This window comes from Erythrolamprus reginae, chromosome Z (genome assembly GCF_031021105.1).
Source record: "Erythrolamprus reginae isolate rEryReg1 chromosome Z, rEryReg1.hap1, whole genome shotgun sequence".
Classification (NCBI taxonomy): Eukaryota; Metazoa; Chordata; class Lepidosauria; order Squamata; family Dipsadidae; genus Erythrolamprus; species Erythrolamprus reginae.
In genome coordinates this window covers 125,385,955-125,409,799 of record NC_091963.1, presented here as the reverse complement: position 1 = coordinate 125,409,799, position 23,845 = coordinate 125,385,955, and the positions used below count along the sequence as shown (strand labels likewise).

General features: G+C 41.4%; 1 protein-coding gene across 7 annotated transcripts in view; it reads left to right on the top strand.

The window, feature by feature from the left end:
* The window catches only part of LOC139175869 (von Willebrand factor A domain-containing protein 5A-like), a 34,766-nt gene extending 11,266 nt beyond the window's left edge, over window positions 1–23,500 (top strand). Inside the window, exons 8-20 of one of the 7 annotated variants that reach the window (XR_011560586.1) lie at window positions 331–419; window positions 998–1,142; window positions 2,756–2,835; window positions 2,926–3,040; window positions 6,536–6,700; window positions 7,747–7,850; window positions 13,820–14,013; window positions 15,096–15,206; window positions 15,673–15,741; window positions 16,649–16,717; window positions 18,770–18,956; window positions 21,506–21,629; window positions 22,966–23,500. Coding sequence is in view for 5 of the 7 variants with exons in the window: in XM_070767219.1 (XP_070623320.1) it covers window positions 331–419; window positions 998–1,142; window positions 2,756–2,835; window positions 2,926–3,040; window positions 6,536–6,700; window positions 7,747–7,850; window positions 13,820–14,013; window positions 15,096–15,206; window positions 15,673–15,741; window positions 16,649–16,717; window positions 18,770–18,921; window positions 21,506–21,629; window positions 22,966–23,045 (1,497 nt within the window). In the remaining 2 variants the exon portion in view is untranslated. The remainder of the gene's footprint in view (window positions 1–330; window positions 420–997; window positions 1,143–2,755; window positions 2,836–2,925; window positions 3,041–6,535; window positions 6,701–7,746; window positions 7,851–13,819; window positions 14,014–15,095; window positions 15,207–15,672; window positions 15,742–16,648; window positions 16,718–18,769; window positions 18,957–21,505; window positions 21,630–22,965) is intronic. The other 6 variants (XM_070767221.1, XM_070767220.1, XM_070767219.1 and 3 more) reach the window with 6 other exon arrangements.
* Window positions 23,501–23,845: the final 345 nt, after the last annotated feature.

Sequence of the window (23,845 nt, the reverse complement as noted above, 5' to 3'; positions counted from 1 at the left end):
TCTTATAGATGGATTGATAAGTTGAAATGATGATTTGTAGTCTGCTTCAATTATAAGCTGAGTACAGTGTTTTCACTTTGTGTTTAGTATTTTACTCAACAGCTTGTCTCTGTTCCTTCCTTTAAAAGCAAAACAAAACTGAAAAGTAGATCAGACTCAGTGACTAAATAGGTTACAAACTGAAGACTTGGGAATGAGACCTGAAATCTAAACCACCTAATCCAGTATCCAGAAACAACATACCTTGTAAAATTAAAGAAAAGTAGACAGGATACTTTGCTGTACCTGTAAACTAACTTAGGATGTTTATTTAACTCTGCTCCATCTCAGGAAACCCTGATTTTCTTGCTAAAGAGTCTCCCTCTGGGATGTTACTTCAACATCTATGGCTTTGGCTCTACTTATGAATCATTCTATCCGTAAGTTTTAGAAATTGCTCGTGGTATTGTTAGACAATTTAACTTCTCCAGATCTTACTTATTTCTATTAAGTATTCCTGGAAAAATAAAATGCATTGTTTGTTTGTTTGTTTGTTTGTTTGTTTGTTTGTTTGTTTGTTTGTTTGTTTAAAATATACAAAGTTAAAAAGAAAATGTCAGCAGAAAAAGATTGGTGTGACCATGACTGAAGCTAAATTTGACTGAAATCTAAAGAAATTTGCATACATTAAATGAAGCTTGTCATTTTCCCTACATATTCAATGATTTCCCCTTCTAGTGAAATGAAAGTTATAATTTGGTGAAAAGTGCTAAAAGTTTTTTAGAGTGAATCCAAAGCTTTAGGGAATCTGTACATCACCCCGGTATTGTTTTATCCTCTTTGGTCTTTTTGGTGGTTAACATATACCCTTTGTGTCCCCAGTACTGAATTCTAGTGCCATAAATGCACTGAGGGGGCATAGAGGAATTACATGATTCTTATGGATATGAGCAGTACTGTATATGAAAGGTAGTTTGGGGAAACCTGATTGAGCTTCGTCCTTTGGTACCTTCTGCAGGCAAAGTGTGAAGTACACCCAGGAGAGCATGAGCATTTCTATCCAAAGTGTGAAGGAGTTGAATTGTAACTTGGGAGGCACAGACATTATAGATCCCCTGAAGGCCATTTACAGACAGCCCTGCCTTGAAGGGAATCCTCGACAGGTATTCAAAGTTATAATAATGTCATCTTCCCTCTCATGCAGAATCAAGAATAAGCATACTCAAAAAAAAAAAAAAATTTAAGTGTATGGTAATGCTCACATCTAGAAGTATGAGGAAAATTTAGTATAGTTTGTAGTTATTTTATATATACAGTATGCGCTCATCATGTTATTTGCTTTCATGATAAGTAGCATTATGCAAAACAAAGAAAGATAAAGGCACAGGAGATGAAAGCAAAGCTTTATGTTTGAAAACCACTTATGAGTTTTGAAAGAATTGTGCGATATTTTGAACTTACACAATCCATCGGAGTCCAAGAATGAATGAGTTGTGACTGGTGAGTTATTTATTTAGAAAAAAGGTCTGCTTGTTTTACATATTGCTTTAAGTATAAGCCTACTCATGCATACAAATGAAAGAACAATTCTAAATCCAAGCTGGATTTGATTATTTATAATAAGTGACTGAAAGACTCAGTGAAGGATTCCATACAAGAAAACATTCTGGGAATAAGATAAACATTTTTGGGTAATGTCAAGAAGAAAGTTTGGGGAAATTGCAAGGGAAAGAAAGGAAAGAAGTGAAAACGAGTAAAAGTAGAATGATTGCAGGAAAAAAACCACAAAATAAAATATAAAATATGTCATTAGGAAATTGGCTAATCTCCCAACAGAATAAATGAAAAATGAACCAAAGAAAGAATATGTGAAAATTCTTCGGAAATAAATGAAAATAATTTTTTTATTCAGTACTCTAGAAATACATAGTTTTATGTTAAAGGCAAGTATTAAAAGAATGGTTGGTGGAATGGTGAAGCAAAAGAAATTGTATCTAAGGAAAAAAAATGACAGAACACTAAACAAAGAGAGAAAGATACTGTGTAATGCGCATATAAAACAAAAGAGAGAAAATTAAGTTTAAAGCAGGCAATAATTAAAATTAAAGAGAAAATTAAGTTTAAAGCAGGCAGTAATTAAAATTAATTAGAGAAAATTAAGGTTTAAGGCAGGCAATAAGGAAGCACTATAAATCTGATGGAAAGAACACAAGAGAACAATAATATGTGCACAGTCAGGATGGTGCCCACTGTATAGAGCAGGATGGTGCCCGCTGTATAGAGCAGAACAGAACAACAATGTGTGCAACAACAATGTGTGCACAGCCAGAATGGTACCCGCTATATAGAGCAGAGGTCCCCAAACTTGGCAACTTTAAGACTTGTGGACTTCAACACCCAGAATTCTCCAGCCAGAATTCTCCAGCCAGTCTTAAAGTTGACAGTTTTGGGGACCTCTGCTCTATACAGTGGGTACCATTCTGGCTGTGCACACAGTGTTGTTCTGTTTGTGGACTTGTGGACTTCAACTCCCAGAATTTTCCAGTCAGCTACGCTATGCTGGAAGAATTCTGGGAGTTGAAGTCTACAAGTCTTAAAGTTGCCAAATTTGGGGACCCCTGGTATAGAGAATCAGTTCTGATTAAATAGAGCTTTGTTGTCTTATAATCCTGTTACCCTTTGAAACTAGCCATAAATTCTTATTAAAGTTTTTCTCAGATGCTTCCAAATAGTTTGGTGGTCAGGCTAGTCTTCATGGTTCTCTTCATTTTGACAGATCTTTGTGTTCACTGATGGAGAGGTGTTTAATACAGATGAGGTCATTGCTGAAGTTAGGCGTAACAGTGGCTCCCATAGGTAAGCAAAGAAAGAGAAATTGTTTTCATGATGTTCATTTTTCTGGCTTCCATCAGCTTCTGTCCCCTTCTCTCTTCCCTCCCCCAACAGGTGCTTCTCCTTTGGAATTGGGGAAGGGGCTTCAACGGCTCTGGTTAAAGGCATTGCGCGAGCTGCTGGAGGCAGTGCTGAATTCATCACTGGCAAAGAACGCATGCAAGCCAAGGTGAGGTCTTATCCTGTTCACATGTTTTAATTCTGCTGTATGTCGTTGGCATGTAGCAACAGGATTTAGCATCTTTTAAGCTGCTGCTTAATTGCCAGAATTGAAGAAGATTCTTGGATGAAAATCAAATGTTATCAAGGAAAAAACAAAGCCCTGTTGCTTTTTTGGGAGAGGAAAAAAAAGCACCTTTGGGACAATCATAACCTGGATGAATCTCCATAAACATAGCCATTTAATTATTTAAAAGTTATCAGTAAAAGATAATATTTGTAGCTCAGGGTTGAAATATAGGATTCTTGGTATTCTCTGAGCTTGTAGGTTTGTATCTGCTGTAATAGCTTAATATTTTTGAGAAAAAGGAAAAGGGATCATCAGAAATTACTTTATATCAGGGCTGTCAAACTCCCAACCCATGGGCTGGGTGCATCATGCGCTGGCCAGGGCCATGCCCGGTTTAACAAAGGAAAATACATCACGTGATGACAACATCAATTTGACACTCCTGCTTTACATAGAGGCAGTTCTTTGGTTCTGACAAGAACTAATGAAAAATCCCATTGTTTATTTTGATTTATAATGCATATGTTGTGGCCTGTCAGCCACCAGCCCCTCCAGCAGCTGAATCAGAGGAGGAGGAAGCCTAGGAGTTAGAGTCAACATCAGAGCAACCTGGGAGCTCTGAGGTAAAAGAGAGAATGGAGCTGGCAGAGAGAGAGAGAGAGAGAAAAGCAGAGCCTGGGCCATCCATCAATCCTCAGATTGGGGGGTCAACAGCCCCAAGGTCTGGAGGTGATTGACAAAGAAGAGGAGGAACAGCTGGGTCCAGTGCCTGACATGTGGCTGCGCAGAAGGCAGAGAAGAGGAGAGTAGTGGAAAGCCATGGGCCAATCCTGGGGAAGGAAGACCCACTGCTGTTAGTGAGGCCCCACCCTAGCTCTGGGGATAAAAGGCAGAGACAACTATTCACCATCCAGCTGGACAGACTTCTTAGCCTGTGACAAAAACTTTTTGCAGGAGCTCCAGTATTCCTAAGAAAGGAATCTATTTCATGCCAGAGGATTTGTTGCGTTTGCGGAGTTGGGTCAGAACATCTTATTCTTCACGAAGCACAAATATAGAAATATATTTTGGGGTATAGATATGTATAATGGTCTTGTTATTTGGAAGATTTGGGAATTAATAACAAGATTATTATGACATAGCTGTTCCTAGTTTAGAAGCCCCCAGATGGGATGAAATAGTTTCTATATACTAAGGAAATATCTCTGAAACATTGACTCAGTGGGGAACATTTAACTTAGTATTAATTAAAATTCCAAGATTTAATTCATAGGATCATAAAAAGGCCTATTTGGCCATTGAGTTTGGTGCCCTTTTAAGAACATAAACCAAATTAAAGCATCCCAATTTTTTTACTCCATCTGAACATATCAAATGAATGGAAGCCTGAGTTCTTCTCTAAGTAACTGGTTCCCATTGAACTGTTCTTGTTTGTTTGTTTGTTTGTTTGTTTGTTTGTTTGTTTGTTTGTTTGTTTGATTGATTGATTGATTGATTGATTGATTGATAATTATTATTATTATTGTTATTATTGTTGTTGTTATTATTATTATTATTATTTATTAGATTTGTATGCCGTCCCTCTCCGTGGACTCAGAGCACTCACAACAAATTAATACAATATAACAAATCTAATATTAAATAGATCTAAAACCCCACATTAAAACCATACAACATAATCATTCCATGCATTAACTGCATATACCTGGGGGTATCTTAGTTTCCCCATGCCTGGAGACATAGGAGAGTCTTTAGAAGCTTATGAAAGGCAAGGAGGATGGAGGCGGTTCTAATCTCTGGGGGGAATTGATTCCAAAGGGCCGGGGCCTCCACAAAGAAGGCTATCCCCCTGGGGCCCACCAGCTGACATTTAGTTGACGGGACGAGGCCAACTCTGTGGGACCTAATCGGTTGCTGGAATTTGTGCGGCACAAGATAGTTCCGGAGGTATTCTGGTCCGATGCCATGTAGGGCTTTATAGTCATTACCAACATTTTGAATTCTGACCGGAAACCAATCGGCAGCCAGTGCAGGCTGCGGAATGTTGGAGAGACATGGGCAAATCTAGGTAGCCCTATGATAACTCTCGCAGCCACATTCTACACGATCTGAAGTTTCTGAATATTCTTCAAAGATAGCCCCATGTAGAGAGCATTGAAGTAGTTGAACCTCGACTACTACTGATGGGTTGCCCTCCTCCTTGCGGACTCAGGGTGGCTTACAACAGTAAAAATATAATTAAAAATTTAAATGCCCAATACATAAATAGAAATAAGTAAAAAAGTTTAAACCAAATAAAATGACACACAATCATCAGTCATCACTCATACATACTAGTGGCCAGGGCAGAAAACCATCACTTAATGACCCTCAAAACACATTTACCCCTCCTGACTTAAATGTGTTTTAAGCACTTTTCGAAAGGCGAGGAGAGTGAGAGCGGTACAACTCTCTGGGGGAGTTGGTTCCAGAGGTGGAGGTGCAACAGAGAAGGCTCTCCCCTGCAGTCCCGCCGTCTGACATTGTTTGCCTGATGGGACAAACAATATAAATTCCAAATGAGTGGAAGCAGTAGCTGTGACAAGCAAGATGGGTATGCCAACTCCAGTTGTGAACTAATTCCACTGTCTCTGCCTGGGATCAATAAACCCCCACGTTCGCACCCTAAAATGATGTTTCTGAGTAAATTCAGGGAAGTCTCATAAATGGGGCTCCTAATATGGTCTCTTTCCTTATTGTTCTTATTGAACACACCCAGGAAGACCAACATGGTGGCGGCAAGAGGGGTGGTCCAAAAGTCAAATCACAAACCCTTCTCGAGGATTGAGTCCTTACCAGTGATCTCACTCGGCAACTCTAAATAGTCATTCATTTGCCTCAGCATTTCTTATTATTAAAAAGTTTAGTCTGACTTTCAATCAGAATCATTCTTCTTCAAATTAAATCCACTATGTCATATCCTGCATTCTGGAATAAGATAATTATTCTTGTTTGTTTGTTTATTGGATTTATATCCATCCTTTCATTTAGGAGTCAGGGCAATGAGTTTATTTATTTACTTAGATGTTTTTAAGGTCATGCAATTCATTGCCAGCCATCCAAGCATGGAAAACTTCACAAAAAATTCCCCCAAAAAGATGGCGGTGCCCACGATGTGGCACTGATCAAACTGGATCCATGATACCGTCATCACATCACCAGCAAGTTGCTAACTATTTGGCCAATCTGGTCTGATCTGGGAGGAACCCACCCCTGTGTGTGTTTATGTGTATGAAATAGAATATAACATCTGGTTTAGCTAAAGCTTTGTTTTTGTAAGATACCATTTCATAAGCTGAAACAACCTTGACATTTTCAAAATAAATTTTGTATTTTATTTCTCAGAGGATCCTGAAATCTTATACTGCTTCTTCATAAAATTCCTGTTTCCTGCAGGCTTTGCAAAGTCTGAAGAAGGCCCTTCAGCCAGCAGTGTCGGGGATCTCTCTGAGCTGGGACTTGCCTTCTGGCCTTGAGGCCAAACTTGTGGGGTCAGGCCCTCAGATCATTTTCCAAGGTCAGCGCTGCCTCATCTACGCCCAGATCCAGGGACAACTTCAGGCAAGTGATCCACCCGAGGCCCACCAATCTAAGAAATCCTTTGTTCTGTTAGATGTCTGTGTAAATGCAGTGGCAAGTCACAGGAACAGCACCTTCATTGTCTATTAGCTAGAATCAATACTGACTGCCGGCAGGTTTCAGGGAAGCCATAGTTTGAAGACCACATCTTTAAATTTGCTCCCCTCCAGATCAGCAATTACTTCTGCACGTTGATGTCCCTCATACCTAAGATAATCCTGTCCTTCATCATTTCCTCCAGGTTTATGAACTCACACTTGGATGCAATTTCCCAGAGTTTAGCCATAAAGTCATTGATGGATTCACCTTTGTGTTGGCACAGATGGTAAAACTCATTTCTGCTGACCATCAGAGGGGCTGAAGGCTTTTAGTGTTCTTGTAACTTGGCTTGCAGGGTTGTCCAAGAGATGGACTCAATGTCCGTTGGTGCCTGCAATAGGTGAGGAAGAGAGTCCTCTTCCTGTTGTCCTGTCTGTAAATCCTGGAAGTTGTTTGCCTCCAGGAACATGTGTAAACAAAACATGTAGATTCACCTTTCTTCTGTCTTTGGATCAAAGAAGGCTGGAGCTGGAGATGTTTGTGTAGTCATCCTCTAGTTTGGCCGGGACAGGTTGGTGCTTGTTTCTAAGATGGCCCTGGATGCCAGAAGATGCCTTTGTCCTATAATCTTCTTCAACCACCTTTGTCACCACTGTTAGATTTGCTTGTAAACGAAGAGGTGAATCAAGGGAAGAGTTTAGCACCATTATTGTATATTAGCTGGAACTAATAGTGACTGCTGGCAGGTTGCAGGGAACAATTTTCATGAAACCTACTAGCTAGTAGTTTATTTCTCCTGCCGCTGGATTAGCCAATCAGTGGCTGCTATGCAAATTTGTACGCCGTACATCAGTACATAAGATAGACTGCCTTGTGCTGGCTTAGCTAAGGGTATTCAGTTGCTCTCCCTTCACAGCTCTAACCCTAGAACATCCTAATTCTTAGAAAGAATTTTCCTTTCCCCCTTCCTTCCTTTTGTTTTTATACAGATGTCAGGCTCCATGGAGGGGACAGCCATTGTTCAATATAATTTGCAAAATGAAACTCAGATAGAAACAACAAAGTTCTCACTCCAGCTTAAGAAGACAGACAGGTAGAACCCAGAACCCTTCCTTTGAGGTACAACTCAAGTCTGAATAAACCCTTTTAAAAAGGCACATGAGTGAATCAGTGGGAGTACATCCAAAATATTTCTCTGAATCCTGAAGCAGATGCCTCTTTTCACAGATTCACAGAATGTTTTAATGAGCTGCTCCTAGTTATCGCTTCACACATGAATCAGCCAGAAGTAGCTTATGAATCAAGAAAAAGATGAAGCTATTTTGTTGATTTAAAGAGAGGTGCTTTTCACCTAGTAGAGTCATTTCCTCTTGGAGATTACATGTCCTTTGTATGTTAATACCAAATGAAAGTAGGAAGCCACCACCTAAATCAACTTCAATACTTAGATGTATGTGTCATCTCTTGCCCTCTGGATTCATATCCTTTAGCCAAGAGATTTGGCTGGATTCATAATTGTTCTGGCAGTTTTCAGAATGAAGACTATTTATTTATTTAATTGGATTTGTATGCCGCCCCTCTCCGAGGACTCGGAGTTAAGACGACATTGGTTACTAAAGCCAACAGCTCAAGACATTGCAAAACAAACTACATGTGTTCTTTCAGGTGACCTCCAGACTACAAAAAATGCTCTCCCAGGGGTATATTCAGGCTCTCCTCTTTCTCTTTTTAGAGAAAAGGCAACAAGGATAAGTATTTTCAGGCCAGATTTTTCACGAATTAAAATGCAAAACAACTAGTTAGTCCTATTAACTTTTTCCTGTATTTACTGTCAGCTGACCCTCCAGGAAGAAAACCATTGTTAAATCAGAGGCTAGAGGCCGATGAAGAGGATAACAGCTCTTTATTTAATAATCAGGAACATCTAAAGTGACCAGCTCGCAGGCAGGTAGTGACTTAGGAAACAAGCGGCCAAAACCGCACGTTATATACTGTACATTGTTACTAGCGCAGGGATTGGTGACAATGTTTCAAGACTTCATGCTGGAGCTTCCTATTGGTTGAGCCCGGAGGCTCCTTATTGGTCGCGCTCAGGCTTCCCATTGGTTGCGCTAGCAAGCTTCTTATTGGCTACCCTGCTCCAATCAGCGATCATCTTTATTCTAACAACTTACAAACATAATACCCCTCCCCCCATAGGTCGAAATGACTGTCAGTCATTTAGGTAGGTTATGTAATCCTGTAACCTGATTGGTGGCTTGGTTGCTCGCCCAGATCTGCGCACTTCAGTTTGTTGGGAGTTGTCCTCCTGGTCGGCTGGCTCCTGTGCAGCTCCGTCCGGGTAAAGGTTGCCTTGGCCTATGGATGTTGATGCAGCCATACCAACGCCAGCCGCCAGGGTTCCAGGACAGCCGTCGCTGGATGCCTGAAGATGTTGCGGTGAGTAGAACAGTTGTTCTTGCTGGTCTCTTGTGGTGTGATCTGTGGGAAGAATGTTATTGTTATTTTGGGGTAATTCTCCGGAATGTCGCTTTCTTATTTGGTCAATGTGTCTTCGCCAAATCCTCCCATTGTGAAGGAGGATTGTATAGGATTTGGGACCGGTTCTACGTTCTATGGTCCCTTCCCTCCAGTGGAGGTTGGAGTCAAAGTCTTTGGCATACACTGGATCGCCCGCTTCAAAAGTTCTTTTGGGCTCCCTTGTTGGTTTGTCTCTTTCTTTGGTGTATTCCGGGTGGAGTCTGTCCAGCTGGGAACGGAGTTTTCTTCCCATGAGAAGCTCCGCTGGACTTTTCTTGGTGCTGGCCGAAGGGGTAATGTGTTGGGCCGTCAGGAACTCGTCCAGCTGCTGTTGCCACTCTCCGGGTGTTGATCGGTGAAGGGCTTCTTTAGTGAACCTCACCATGCATTCAACCCGGCCGTTAGTAGCTGCAAAATGGGGTGATGTTAATGCATGGCGGATCCCCCGTTTGGAAGACTTTCATTTGCCTGGATGTCAATTGGGGGCTGTTGTCAGAGACCAGGACGTCAGGTAGTCCGTGCATTGCGAAAACTTTGCTGAGTGCCTTTATTGTAGCTGCCGTTGTAGTTGAGGTCATTAAAACAACCTCCAGCCATTTTGAGTAAGCGTCCACTATGATTAGAAATGATTGGCCCACTAATGGGCCTGCAAAGTCTATATGAATGCGAGACCATGGTCCCTTTGGTGTTTCCCACTCCGTTGGTTTAGTCTTGGGCGGGTCTGGGAGAGTTTGTTGACACGGATTACAAGTTGCCACCCATGTCTCTATTTCCTGATCCAAACCCGGCCACCATAAATGGCTCCTAGCCAGGCTCTTCATTCTTACCATGCCTGGGTGACCCTGATGCAGCAATTTTAATGCTTTCTTTTGTAGCTGTTTCGGAACTATTACCCGGTCACCCCATAGTATGCAATCTCTTAATACACTTAATTCCATTTGTCTACTTTTAAATGCTTGACAAGTTTCTTTTGGTATCTCTTCCGGCCACCCCCTTAAAACCCATTGTTTGACTCGAGATAGCACGGGGTCTATATTTGTTTCTCTGGCTATTTCCTCTGCGGTTATTATCAGGTTTTCCTGCATTTCAATCAGTAACACATCTGAGGCTGGGGCTGGGTCCTTTACTAAATCTGCCTGGGGGCATCTGCTCAGGGCATCCGCATGGCCAATTTCCTTCCCTCCCCTGTGCTTGAGGACATAATTGTATGCCGCTAAGAATATTGTCTAACGGGTCATCCTTGGGGAGAGGAATGTGGGGGTCTGTTTATCTCCCGCTAAAATTCCCAATAGGGGTTTATGGTCCGTGATTAAGGTAAATGAGCGGCCGAACAAATATCCATGAAATTTTTTAACACCTGCAACCAATGTTAGTGCCTCTTTGTCTAATTGGGAGTAATTTCTTTCTGCTGGAGGCAATGGGAGCATTGGTGCCGTCTGGAAATGTATGACTGAGGATGGCTCCTATCCCAAAGGCGGAGGCGTCGCATGTTAAGGTTACAGGCATGGTAATATTATACTGTACAATAACACTGTCTGACGATAGTAATTTTTTAATTGCTTGGAAGGCATTGTGTTCGGTGGGTCCCCATGTCCAGATTGTGCCTTGTTTAAGTAGACGATGGAGAGGCTCCGCTACCATGGCTTTCTGTTTGAGAAATATGGAATAAAAGTTTAGTAAGCCCAAAAATGATTGTAACTCAGCCTTGTTTGTCGGGACAGGGGCATTTTTTATGGCTAGTACTTTCTCTTCTGTTGGATGGATGCCTTCCCTGTCTATAGAGAACCCTAGAAATTCAACACTGGGGACTGCCCATGAGCATTTATCTGGTTTTATGCGGTTTCCTGGAATTTTGTTAGCACTTTTCGGATTCTTTCCCATAATTGGGGAGTTGATGTTGCAGAGATTAGTACGTCATCGAAATATGGCACCACTCCGGGGATTTTATTTAATAGGCACTCCATAAGGCTTTGAAAGATGCCTGGTGCGATTGCAACTCCGAATTGTAATCGGGTGCATTTAAATGCCCCCCGGTGAGTTACCATTGTTTGAATTTTCACCGTTTCCTCTGAGACAGGTAATTGTTGGTATGCCTGAGCTAAATCGATTTTGGCGAAAATGGAGCCATTGCCTAATGTGTGCAATAGATGTTGCACTACTGGTATTGGGTAGGCATTGTGCTGCAAAGCTCTGTTAATTGTCGCTTTGTAGTCAGCACATATTCGGACTGAGCCGTCTGGTTTTAAAGGAAGGACGATTGGGGTCTCCCACTTAGCGTGATCAATCAGTACTAGGATTCCTTGGGCAATTAATTTGTCTAATTGTTGGTCGACTTTTGGAAGCAGCGGTAAGGGTACCCTCCAGGGTTTGAGATGAATTGGGGCCACTGTGGGGGTCAAGGTTAAATGAGATTGGGGTGCCTTTGTATGTGCCCAGTCCTGGTTCAAATACATCAGCAAATTCCCTCATTATCTCTATCAGGGGTAAATTCGAGTTGGCAATGGAGTGAATTCCCGTAATGCCCATACCCAGCAGCTGCAACCAGTCTAATCCCAACAAAGTGTGTCTAGGCCCATCTACAATAATTAGCGGCAACATTCCCTTAAAACCTTCACAACATACAGGTACATTGATAGACCCCAACACAGGAATAGCATTTCCCTGAAAATCTGAAAGTCCGGAAGTCCAAGGAATTAATTGTTCCTTTTGAATGTGTGGCAAGTATAGGTGAAATTTATGCCACGGCATTGTGGAATGGCATGATCCCGTATCAATTTCCATTTTGCAGGGTCAATTGTTAAACAAAAGTGAGGTAAAAAGTTTCCCCTGCGTTGGTGAAGAGTTATAGTTAATGGGGAATGGGGAATTACCTTTGCGGAATCCTGGGTGGAAACCGGTGGTCTGTTTGAAGTTCCCATGGTTATAGGGAGCATTGAAATTTCTGGACGCGGTTGGTTGGCGCTGCCAGGGTTGGGAAAAATCCCCTGGCAAAGGTGCTCGGCAAACCTCGACGATGTGCCCTTTTCTATGGCAACGACGGCAGAGGGCATCCTTGAATGGGCATCTGCATCGGGCGTGTGAGCCGTTGCAACTGAAGCATGGAGGAAAAGGTCGCCTTGGGTTGTTGTATTGCGGTGGGCAGCGAATCTGAAGACAGTAGTCCTCCTCTGTCGCTGGGTCGGGAGGTTGTGCAGCGATGTCTTCGGTGGTTGTAGGGTTGTTTTCGGCTACCTTGTTTACTGTTGGTTCTGATCGCTTGAGTTCAGCGGCAGATGTGTCGGAGACTTCTGCGGCTTTGACAGCTTTTATGATGTCTTGTAAGGAGGCATCCTCGTCGATGAGGTATTTTTTCTGAAGGTTTAGATTTCTCATGCCGAAGATGAGACGGTCAATTAGCTGTTCTTCTGGGTCTTTGTATTTGCATTTTGCAAGTAAGGCCCGTAGTCAGGTGACAAAGTCATTGATTGACTCACCTTCAGCCTGCTTCAACTGGGAGAATTTGTTTCAGCGGATGCGAGCAGGAGTCGTTGGCTGGAAGTGGTTTGCGAGCTTTTCTTGCAGAGCCGTCCAGGAGATGCTCTCGATGGATTCTCCATCTGCGAGCGTAGTAGCTAGGTTGTAGATCGCTGGACCACAGTAATGGAGGAATATAGCTCATTTTCTGTTGTCCGATGCATCGTCTAGGTTGCTAGCTTGGAGGAAGATGTGAAATTTGGACATATATGCCGTCCACGTATCCTTGTCGGGGTTGAAGAAGGGCAATGCGTGCGGCATTGCTGAAGCCATCTCTGGAATGCAAAGACTCGAACCCCTCGTCGCCACTGTTAAATCAGAGGCTAGACGCCGATGAAGAGGATAACAGCTCTTTATTTAATAATCAGGAACATCTAAAGTGACCAGCTCGCAGGCAGGTAGCGACTTAGGAAACAAGCGGCCAAAACTGCACCTTATATACATTGTTACTAGCGCAGGGATTGGTGACAATGTTTCAAGACTTCACGCTGGAGCTTCCTATTGGTTGAGCCCGGAGGCTCCTTATTGGTCGCTCTCAGGCTTCCCATTGGTTGCGCTAGCAAGCTTCTTATTGGCCACCCTGCTCCAATCAGCAATCACCTTTATTCTAACAACTTACAAACATAACACCCATGATATAGAACAGCGGTCACTAACTGGCCCCTGGGACAAATACGTCCAATGAAAGTTTGTATTGCTGCAGAGTTTCTCCACCTTTGGGGTCTTTTTGCTTCCTGTTGAGGCCCTAAGGAGCCCAGGTGGGGAGACGAGTGGCTGGGAGGGGAGGGGCAAATAGAAGTTGGCGAGGTTCCCCTCGATGTGAATGACATTGAGGTGTCATACCCACCCAGTCACATAACCATCTAACTAGTCATTAAGCAGATCATATTAGTGGTCTGTGGGATTTAAAATTATGAATGTAGTGGTCCGTGGGATACAAATAGAATAGAATAGAAGGAACTGAAAATCAGTTAAGACTTTGATGTAATGGCAGCCCTTTCTCTACCTATCCTTCCCCTTTCTGTGTAGGTTCCCTGTTCACCGTCTTGCAGCTCAAGCACTGTTGCAGGAATTAGAAAAAGACAAAGAGAAAGTAGAGTTGGCATTAGAGATAAGCCTGAGCTCTGGGGTAGTATGTTCCCAGACAGCTTACGTGGGTGTGAACATGGAGCTGGGCAAGCCAGCTCAAGGACCTCTCCTCCACCGAGATGTCCCCCTTCCAGGTGAGTTGGGAGCAAAAGATTGCAGATCAGTCCCAGGCCGTTAGTGATTCTTGAATCAAATGGAGGTCTGATTTTTAGCTGAGCTTGGCTGCATAGCTAGAGGTATATCAAGCAGGAAGAGGGAGATTGTGATCCCACAGTATAGAGCGCTCGTGAGACCACATTTGGAGTACTGTGTTCAGTTCTGGAGACCTCACCTGCAAAAAGATATTGATAAAATTGAATGGATCCAAAGACGGGCTACAAAAATGGTGGAAGGTCTTAAGCATAAAACGTATCAGGAAAGACTTAATGAACTCAATCTGTATAGTCTGGAGGACAGAAGGAAAAGGGGGGACATGATCGAAACATTTAAATATGTTAAAGTGTTAAATAAGGTCCAGGAGGGAAGTGTTTTTAATAGGAAAGTGAACACAAGAACAAGGGGACACAATCTGAAGTTAGTTGGGGGAAAGGTCAAAAGCAACATGAGGAAATATTGTTTTACTGAAGGAGTAGTAGATCCTTGGAACAAATTTCCAGCTGACGTGGTTGATAAATCCACAGTAACTGAATTTAAACATGCCTGGGATAAACATATATCCATCCTAAGATAAAATACAGAAAATAGTATAAGGGCAGACTAAATGGATCATGAGGTCTTTTTTTGCGGTCAGTCTTCTATGTTTCTATGTTTCTTCTGTTGACTGCCAGCTACCAGGAGTTTGATTCTAACCAGTTCAAGGTCGATTCAGCCTTCCATCTTTCTGAGGTTAGTAAAATGAGGATCCAGATTGTTGGAAGCAATAGACTGACTTTGTAGACCACTTAGAGAGGGCTGCAAAGCACTGTGAAGTGGTGTACAGTATAAGTCTAGTATTTCTCAGCTTTAGCAACTCTTAAGATACTGTGTGTAGATTTCCACCTGACTAGTTCAAGTCCACACATTTTACAGTTGCCAAGACTGAGAAATACTGATTTTGTCCATCTACAGTTCATGGAGGAACAGGACATAAAGAGAAGGAAAAATTTATCTTGGCTTAATACAATTTCTATTGCAAAAATGTTTTCCTGTGTTCTATTTTACTCTGATATATTTGCAGTTTCCATGGGGTCATCAAGATTATTCTTAAATGCAGGATTATCATCATTTACACATCAAGGTTTTGATCAAACTCTAAAGGGAGGAGTATGTTGGGATCTCATGCAGCAAGGTAATGCATATTGGTCATTTTGCAAACCAAAGAAATGCTATTCTCATTAACTTCCTTTATTTTCTATATGGGTATCAAACATGGGATGCATTCATTTGTATCAATACAATAAATAAATAAATGTAGAATATTATTTGTATAAAATTGGATCTTGAGGACAATGCCTAATATTTGTTCCTCTGAATATCTTATTTTGAAGTTACAGATAACAAAATGTAAACTATTGTGACCTGGTGACAGAGAGTATGAAACAAGCAGTTTTATAGTTAGTAATTATAACTTCTATAAACCTGCTATTCAGAGAATGGTTGATTGTAAAGTGTAAGTTATGCTTTAGTCTGTTTTTTTTTCAACCTTAGCAACTCTAAAATGTGTCAATTTCAATTCCAGCATCTCCTGTAGGAATGTTTATCTTTTTTCCCCTCTAAAATAATAATAATTTATTATTATAATAATAATTTATTAGACTCGTATGATGATGCTCTCCAAGGATTCAGAATGAATGATTGTGAGGATGATGAATATGAAAATCAAGGTGATTTTATTTATTTATTTATTCATTCATTCATTCATTTGATTTTTATGCCGCCCTTCTCCTTAGACTCAGGGCGGCTTACAACATGTTAGCAATAGCACTTTTTAACACAGCCAGCATATTGCCCCCACAATCCGGGTCCTCATTTTACCCACCTCGTAAGTATGGAAGGCTGAGTCAACCCTGAGCTGGTGATGAGATTTGAACCGCTGACCTACAGATCTACAGTCAGCTTCAGTGGCAGTACAGCACTCTACCTGCTGCACCACCCCGGCTCTCTTTATTTATACAAAAAATTCATGAACAAGATGTCACATAAGCCCAATCTAGGTAATTCCTGTCAGTCATTGTACAAAGCTAACAATGGATATTGTATCTATGTGGATTATATTGGATTATATTGCAGCCACTCCAGATCCCAGAATTTTCAATCTTGTGAGAATAGAAAAACTGTAGGGATACATGTGATTCATGACTCCCAAAATCTCTTCTCTAAAGTTGCTCTGAAGGTGATTCAGTTAAAAATTGTGGGGGGGAAATGTTGTAAAGTTGAACATGACTCACTTAACTACTACCTCCATTCCTAACTATGGTTGTAAACCAAGAACTATCTGTAGTTAAAACTATTGTGACATGGTGACAGAGAGTATGAAACAAGCAGTTTTATAGTTAGTAATTATAACTTCTATAAACCTGCTATTCAGAGAATGGTTGATTGTAAAGTGTAAGTTATACTTTAGTATGTTTTTTTCAACCTTAGCAACTCTAAGATGTGTCAATTTCAATTCCAGCATCTCCTGTAGGAATGTTTATCTTTTTTCCCCTCTAAAATAATATTAATATTAATATTAATTATTAATAATTAATTAATTAATAATAATTAATTATAATAATAATAATTTATTAGACTTCCGTGCCGCCCTTCTCCAAATATTCGGAGTGGATGATTGTGGAGATGATGAATATGAAGGTGAAGGTGATTTTATTTATTTATTCATTCATTTATTCATTCATTCATTCATTCATTCATTCATTCATTCGTTCGATTTTTATGCCGCCCTGCTCCTTAGACTCAGGGCGGCTTACAACATGTTAGCAATAGCACTTTTTAACACATTGTATCTATGTGGATTATATTGGATTATATTGCAACCACTCCAGATCCCAGAATTTTCAATCTTGTAAGAATAGAAAAACTGTAAGGGATACATGTGATTCATGCCTCCCAAAATCTCTTCTCTAAAGTTTCTCTGAAGGTGATTCAGTGAAAAATTGTGGGGGGGAAATGTTGTAAAGTTGAGCATGACTCACTTAACTACTACCTCCATTCCTAACTATGGTTGTAAACCAAGAACTACCTGTAGTTAAAACTAAGGAATGGGAGCAAGGAAGAGGGGATGATATATACCAGATAAGTTTGAAATTTAGAAATTTGCTCCTCAAAATCATGTTTTTAAATCTATTTAAAGTTCCACGTTAGTAATCAAATATCACAGAAAGGATCTTATTCCAAGTATCTTATTCAGATTAATGAACTAGAAATTTAATGTTTCAGTTACAGGTAGTCTAGATTAAAAAAAAAAATTTTAAGTAAATATTTATGTTCATACCCAGTAAAAGTTCTTCCATTTATCAAACACATTTGTTTAGACATTTGTCTAAGCTATCGTGGTAAAATTAAATGGGTTTTAAAAGATATATTTTTGATAAATGTGGTTCTTAGGCATAAAAAGATTAATATTCCCAAGGTTGTATCAAAGGTACATTTATCTATGAAGCGGTGATTTTTGCTTCTGTGTTTTGAACTAGAATTGCTCAGTTCAGGAAGAGGAGTAATTTAAAGTAGTGAAGATTGGACTTAATCCCTGGATAGTTCAGTGGATTTGCAGCTGGCTGAAGCGTAGATACCATATTGTTAATGGTGAGCAGACACTGGTTACAAGAGGTGTGTCACAAGGGTCTGTTCTGGGTCCTATTCTTTTTAATATGTTTGTGAGTGACATAGGGGAAGATTTGGTAGGGAAGATTTGCCTATTTTCCGATGACTCTAAAGTGTGCAATAGGGTTGATATTCCTGGAGGTTTCTGTCATATGGCAAATGATTTAGCTTTATTAGATAAGTGTTCAAAGCAATGGAAACTGCAGTTTAATGTTTCCAAATGTAAAATAATGCACTTGGGAAAAAGGAATCCTCAATCTGAGTATTGTACTGGCAGTTCTGTGTTAGCAAAATCTTCAGGAAAGAAGGATTTAGGGGTAGTGATTTCTGACAGTCTCAAAATGGGTGAACAGTGCAGTCAGGTGGTAGGGAAAGCAAGTAGAATGTTTGGCTGCATAGCTAGAGGTATAACAAGCAGGAAGAGGGAGATTGTGATCCCGTTATATAGAGCGTTGGTGAGACCACATTTGGAGTACTGTGTTCAGTTCTGGAGACCTCAGATAGATATTGATAAAATTGAATGGATCCAAAGACGGGCTACAAAAATGGTGGAAGGTCTTAAGCATAAAATTTATCAGGAAAGACTTAATGAACTCAATCTGTATAGTCTGGAGGACAGAAGGAAAAGGGGGGACATGATCGAAACATTTAAATATGTTAAAGGGTTAAATAAGGTCCAGGAGGGAAGTGTTTTTAATAGGAAAATGAACACAAGAACAAGGGGGCACAATCTGGGGATAGTTGGGGGAAAGCAACGTGAGAAAATGTTATTTTAATGAAAGAGTAGTAGATGTTTGACACAAACTTCCAGCAAACATGGTTGGTAAGTCCACAGTAACTGAATTTAAACATGCCTGGGATAAACATATATCCATCCTAAGATAAAATACAGGAAATAGTATAAGGGCAGGCTAGATGGACCATGAGGTCTTTTTCTGCCGTCAATCTTCTATGTTTCTAAATGCCATGTTCGTTATGAAGAAATCAGCCAAAAGGGAATTGAAGGTAAATACTGCGTAAATTTTGATGGGTTCTCAATGTGCTGTTACTTTGAGATTATTATTATTATTGTTGTTGTTGTTGTTAAAGAAGCAGAACCTTGCAGAACACAGGAGGAAGAAGCTCTTCTTTTGAAGTTGGTATCCCTGCAAAATGCAGATGGTTCCTGGCCTCATGGGTCTGCTCTAGCCACCATACTAGACCGGAATGAGACTGAGATCTCAGGAACAGCACCAACCCATGTAAGTCTGTGGAGATCTTATGGCGTTGATTGCAGGTGAGATTCATTTGTTTGCAAGAATGCTTTTTATGATTAGAAAATGCTATATTGCTTGGAGGAATAGAATATAAGATTATGCATCTCAGAACTCTCCAGAAGCACTGTGATCGAAAAGGTCAGGAAGACATTATATTACAAAATCTGAACTAAGCCAACTGTTACTAAAAATGTCATGACATTGTTAAAGTGTAAAACAGCATTCTTGTGAAGATGGTAGGTGTTAGAATTGGTGGGAAGCAGTGTCCCCTGTAAGCTGCGCACATGCGCACGCACGTGCCCCAAAATACCCCCCTCGTGCGCCCTTTTCCTTTGGTGCGCGCTCCCCATCCCCTGCCAGCCCACCGGGGGGGGCGGGGGCGGGGAGGTGCTGGCAGTAGGAGGAAAGGGAGCCGCCTCCACCCCTGCCTCCCCACAGTGCCTCCGCTCCCCTCGTGCCCCTGGCCTCTTGGCCCTGCCCCCTGCCCGCCCGATCCGACCCCTCTCCTCCTCCACCGCCTCCTGCCTTGGGGCGCAACTTCTCTCGTGGCGGTGGCGGCTGCGGCTTCGGCTTCTCAGGACGAAAACGCTCCCAGCCAGGGGGCTGCGAGAGAGGGCTTTCTCCGTCCGCTTCGGGAATGCCCGCCCCGCCCCTCTCGCAGCCCCTTCGCTGGGAGCGCTTTTGTCCCAGACTTCCAGCAAGGGGGCTGCAGTAGAGGCAGACATGGGGAGGGGAGGGGGGGAGGTTGAGGCGAGGCAAAACCCTGCCGCTGCGGACCTCCTTTTTGAGCCCGCCCCCCACCTGGGAGACCTACCAATCCCCGACTTCCAAAACCTCCGGCGCCTCCCAATGGGGAACTTTGCCGGGAAACATGGCTTCGGCTCCCTCCGACTCGTCCGCGCATTTCAATCGCCCACCCGTTGGGTTCTGGCCACGCCCCCATCACTGCCTCGTAGCTCCAGGAGAGCGCACGCTTTTTTTTTTTTGGCTGACAGAGAGAGAGGGAGAGAGAGAAAGTAAGTGAGAAAGAGAGAGAGAGAGAAAGGGGGGAGAGATAGCAAGAGTGAGAAGAGAAAGAAAGAAAGAGAGATAGAAAGAAAGAGAGAGAGAGAAAGAAAGAAAGAAAGCAATAGAAAGAGAGAAAGAAAACAAGAGAGAAAGAGAGAGAGAGAAAGAGAGGGAGAGAGAAAGTGAGAAAAAGAGAGAGAGAGCAAGAGGGGGAGAGAGAAAGAGAGAGAAATGACTCTTGATTTAAAGCATATGGTAAAAAGCACCCAAATAATAACAGAGAAAAAAAAACCCAGCCGTTTGTTTGTGTGTGTGTGTGTGTGTGTGTGAACTCTTGAACCATTTCCAATAGCTCACCTGTTATTGGAAATGGTTCAAGAGTTCACACACACACACACACAAGGGGGGAGGAGACAGGGGTGGAAAAAGAGAAGATAGTAATAATAGTAATAGATTTTGGTTTTGTTTTATTATTAATTTCTTTTAATAAGAAAAGGGAATTTTTTTCTTATTTATTTATTTATTTATTTATTTTATTTTATTTTTATTTATACTTCTATACCGCCCATTCCCAAAGAGACTGTCGCTCAGACACTATACTTTTCTGCCCGCACTGGAAAAAAATTAGAGGGAACATTGGTGGGAAGGCAAGCCAATGCATGATTACTCCACATTTAATCTCTGATTTAGTCATGATGGGGACTGGAAGGGCAGAACCATCTTATGCAGTCTCTTTCCCTAAAGCTTCTAGTATCTTAATTCAAGTTTTCATTACATAATATAGAGCAGGGGTATCAGACTCAAGACCCGGGGGCCAGATCCAGCCTGCAGGATGATTAAATCTGGTCCATGGGGCCAGCCTGGAAACAGCAAAGGACTGGCCTTATGCCCTATGCCAGCGAAAACAAAGTGGTAGTGGTGGTGGTGCAGGAGGCCATTGTGGCTGAAAACAAGGCATGGGAAACCTCATGTGGGCTGCCTTAGGCTCCGTTTTTGCTGGCAGAAGGCTATCAAAACAGAATAAAGAAAGGGAAAGAAAAAGAAAAAGGAAGAAAGATGGTAAGCGAGCAAGGAAGGAAAAATAAGGAAAGAGGGAAAGAAGGAAAAGGAAGATGGAAGATGGAAGGAAAAAAGAAAAGGAAGGAAAAAAGAAAAGGAAGGAAGGAAGGAAGGAAGGAAGGAAGGAAGGAAGGAAGGAAGGAAGGAAGATAATGAGAGTGAAGGAGGATCTCAGGGAAGTCCTGCACTAGCACTTGCCCATCACCCTGGCATGAGTGATGTCGAGTTGACCATGCCCATCATGGCCATGCCCATTCCCAGCTATGCCCCCCTCCCCGCCAAAATACAGTTCTGGAGAGGAGGTAGCATTGACCATCATTCAAGGGAAATTATGGGGTCCATTGCCTTCTTCAACAAACTATTCTGTATTTTCCGCAACAGCATGCACTTACTATTTATTATTAAATAGTTACTAAACATCATTTGGCCAAATATTATGCATACCTGCTTAGGAATAATACATAAGGCTCATTCCATGTCTTTTCCCCATCATTGCTTTCAGGTGACTCCAGATATATGGGCAACCATGCTGGCTGTTCTCTGGCTTCATTTCAATGCCGCAGAGCAGAAAGATGAGTGGGAGCTGCTGGAAAGGAAAGCTGTTCATTGGCTCAAATTGAATGCAGGTGAGCTACTATGGACAAGAGTTAAGAGGAGCCAATGCTGATATAAGAAACAGTGGGTTTGTGGCACCACTTAGCCTATTTGGGGCAACGATGAAGAAAACTAAGCAATATAAGATCTGGTTTGTACTTAGATGAGAAGCAACTAGGTTTGCCAGTTATACTGGAAGTAAAAAAACTATCCCAAGAGAAGATAATGTCAGGACAGTTTTATAAATATTGCCAAGAAAAATATATGGATGTCTCCACAGTCTTATGACAATGACACTTTGGTGGTGAATATATTCTAATGGTAGTGTCCATTAACATTATTTATTCTTAAGTGTGTTCTTTATCTTTACAAGTCCATATACTTTTTCCTAAGAAAATAGTATATGGTGAATGAAGTTTCTTTCTGCTGGATTAAATAAGATACTGGAGGGGGGGGATGTTTTTATATTGATTAATCTTTGGGCTATCCCAATTTCAGACCCTGTGGTTTAGTGGTTCTAGTGCTAGAATAGGACCAAAGGCATCCAGACTCAAGACATGTACCTTCAATTCTGAAAACTCACAAGATGATTTAAAACAGTCACTTATGCACAGCCTAATCTATTTTACAGGAAAATTGTTGTGGAGATCAGGTAGTCAAGAGTATATTATATCCACTACTTTGAGTCCCACTGATAAACTTAATATATAAATCCGTGCTATCTTGAATATCCGTCCAATATCTCAGGGGCTCCCACAAAAAGAGAGAGTCAAACTATTCTCCAAAGCACCTGACGGTAGAACAAGAAGTAATGGATGCAACTAACCAAGGAGAGAAACAACTTAGAACAAAGGAGAAATGTCCTGATAGAACAAGTAATCACTGGAACAATTAGCCTTCAGAAGTTGTGAATGTTCCAATACTGGAAGTTTTTAAGAAGATGTTGGATAACCATTTGTCTGATGTAGGGTTTCCTGCCTAAGGAGGAGGTTGGACTAGATCTCCAAAGTCCCTTCCAACTCTGTTATTATATATTACTTTGATAAAGGCCTATTAAGTTGTTTTTGATATTTTTAAGAGGACTTAATATATACATTGAAATTGGCCATGTGAGTAACAATAAGAAACCTATCTTATTAAGTACAGTACTTTCTTACTAAGTACCTTACTAAATGGCAAGGCAGGTGAGCTATTGGTGCTGCCTTCCTTGGTCAGTCTCCACCACTGTAGCCACTGCTAAGAGTTCTGAAAATTAAAATCAACCTATATGGGGTACATCCAGATTTACTTCCTTGGCATTGGAAGATGATATGGTAATGATAACACATTAGTTATAATGGATGTTGACACTTGTTTCTTTGTTTCCAGGAGCCCAGCTGGCTGAGTGTGTGAAAGCTGGTAATACAGTCCTAGGAAGCAGTGTGAGCCCTCAGATTTGGGGTCTTTGAGTTCATGGAATTATCCTAAACTTCAAATGGAAATGTTCAATTCTGCTATTGCTGAAATTTGATCTGCTGACCTCACCCTCAGGGCAATATTAGCTATCCTTTAAAACAGCAACCCCTAACATTTTGGGCACCAGGAATCAATTCCGTGAAGAAAAATATCCACAGACCGGGGAAGGACATGGTTTTGCATGCTACCTAGTACCGCACATGCGCTGATGAAGCTTTACTCGCTTACATTACCCAGTTCCCAATGGGCAGCGGACCGCTGGCCATGTGAGGCCTGGTGCTTGGGGAATCATGGTTTTAGCTGGCTTATTTGCACACTTGCTAATGTATCTCAATCTGTTTAATCACTGTATTATCAGACAAGCACTCCATTTATAAACACGGGTTTAATGTGAAATAAATACAAACATACATGTACTGTTGTGCAAACTAAAGTGACATTTAAATGCTACAGGCAAATATTTCTACTGAGTTTCTTATAGTTCCTTAAGGGTTACATTCATTCATTTATATATTTATTTGTTTACTGTTTATTTATTTACTATTTATTTATTTATTTACTGTTTGTTTGTTTGTTTGTTTGTTTGTTTGTTTGTTTGTTTTGTCCCAAACACAATAATACAAAATGAAGGTTATAGAGTAGTGATGGCAAACCTATGGCACAATTGCCACAGGTGGCACGCAGAGCCATATTGCTGGCACATAAGCCGTTGCCCTAGTTCAACTCCAACGTGCATCTGTGTGCCAGCCACATGATTTTTGGCTTGCACAGAGACTTTGGGAGGGCATTTTTG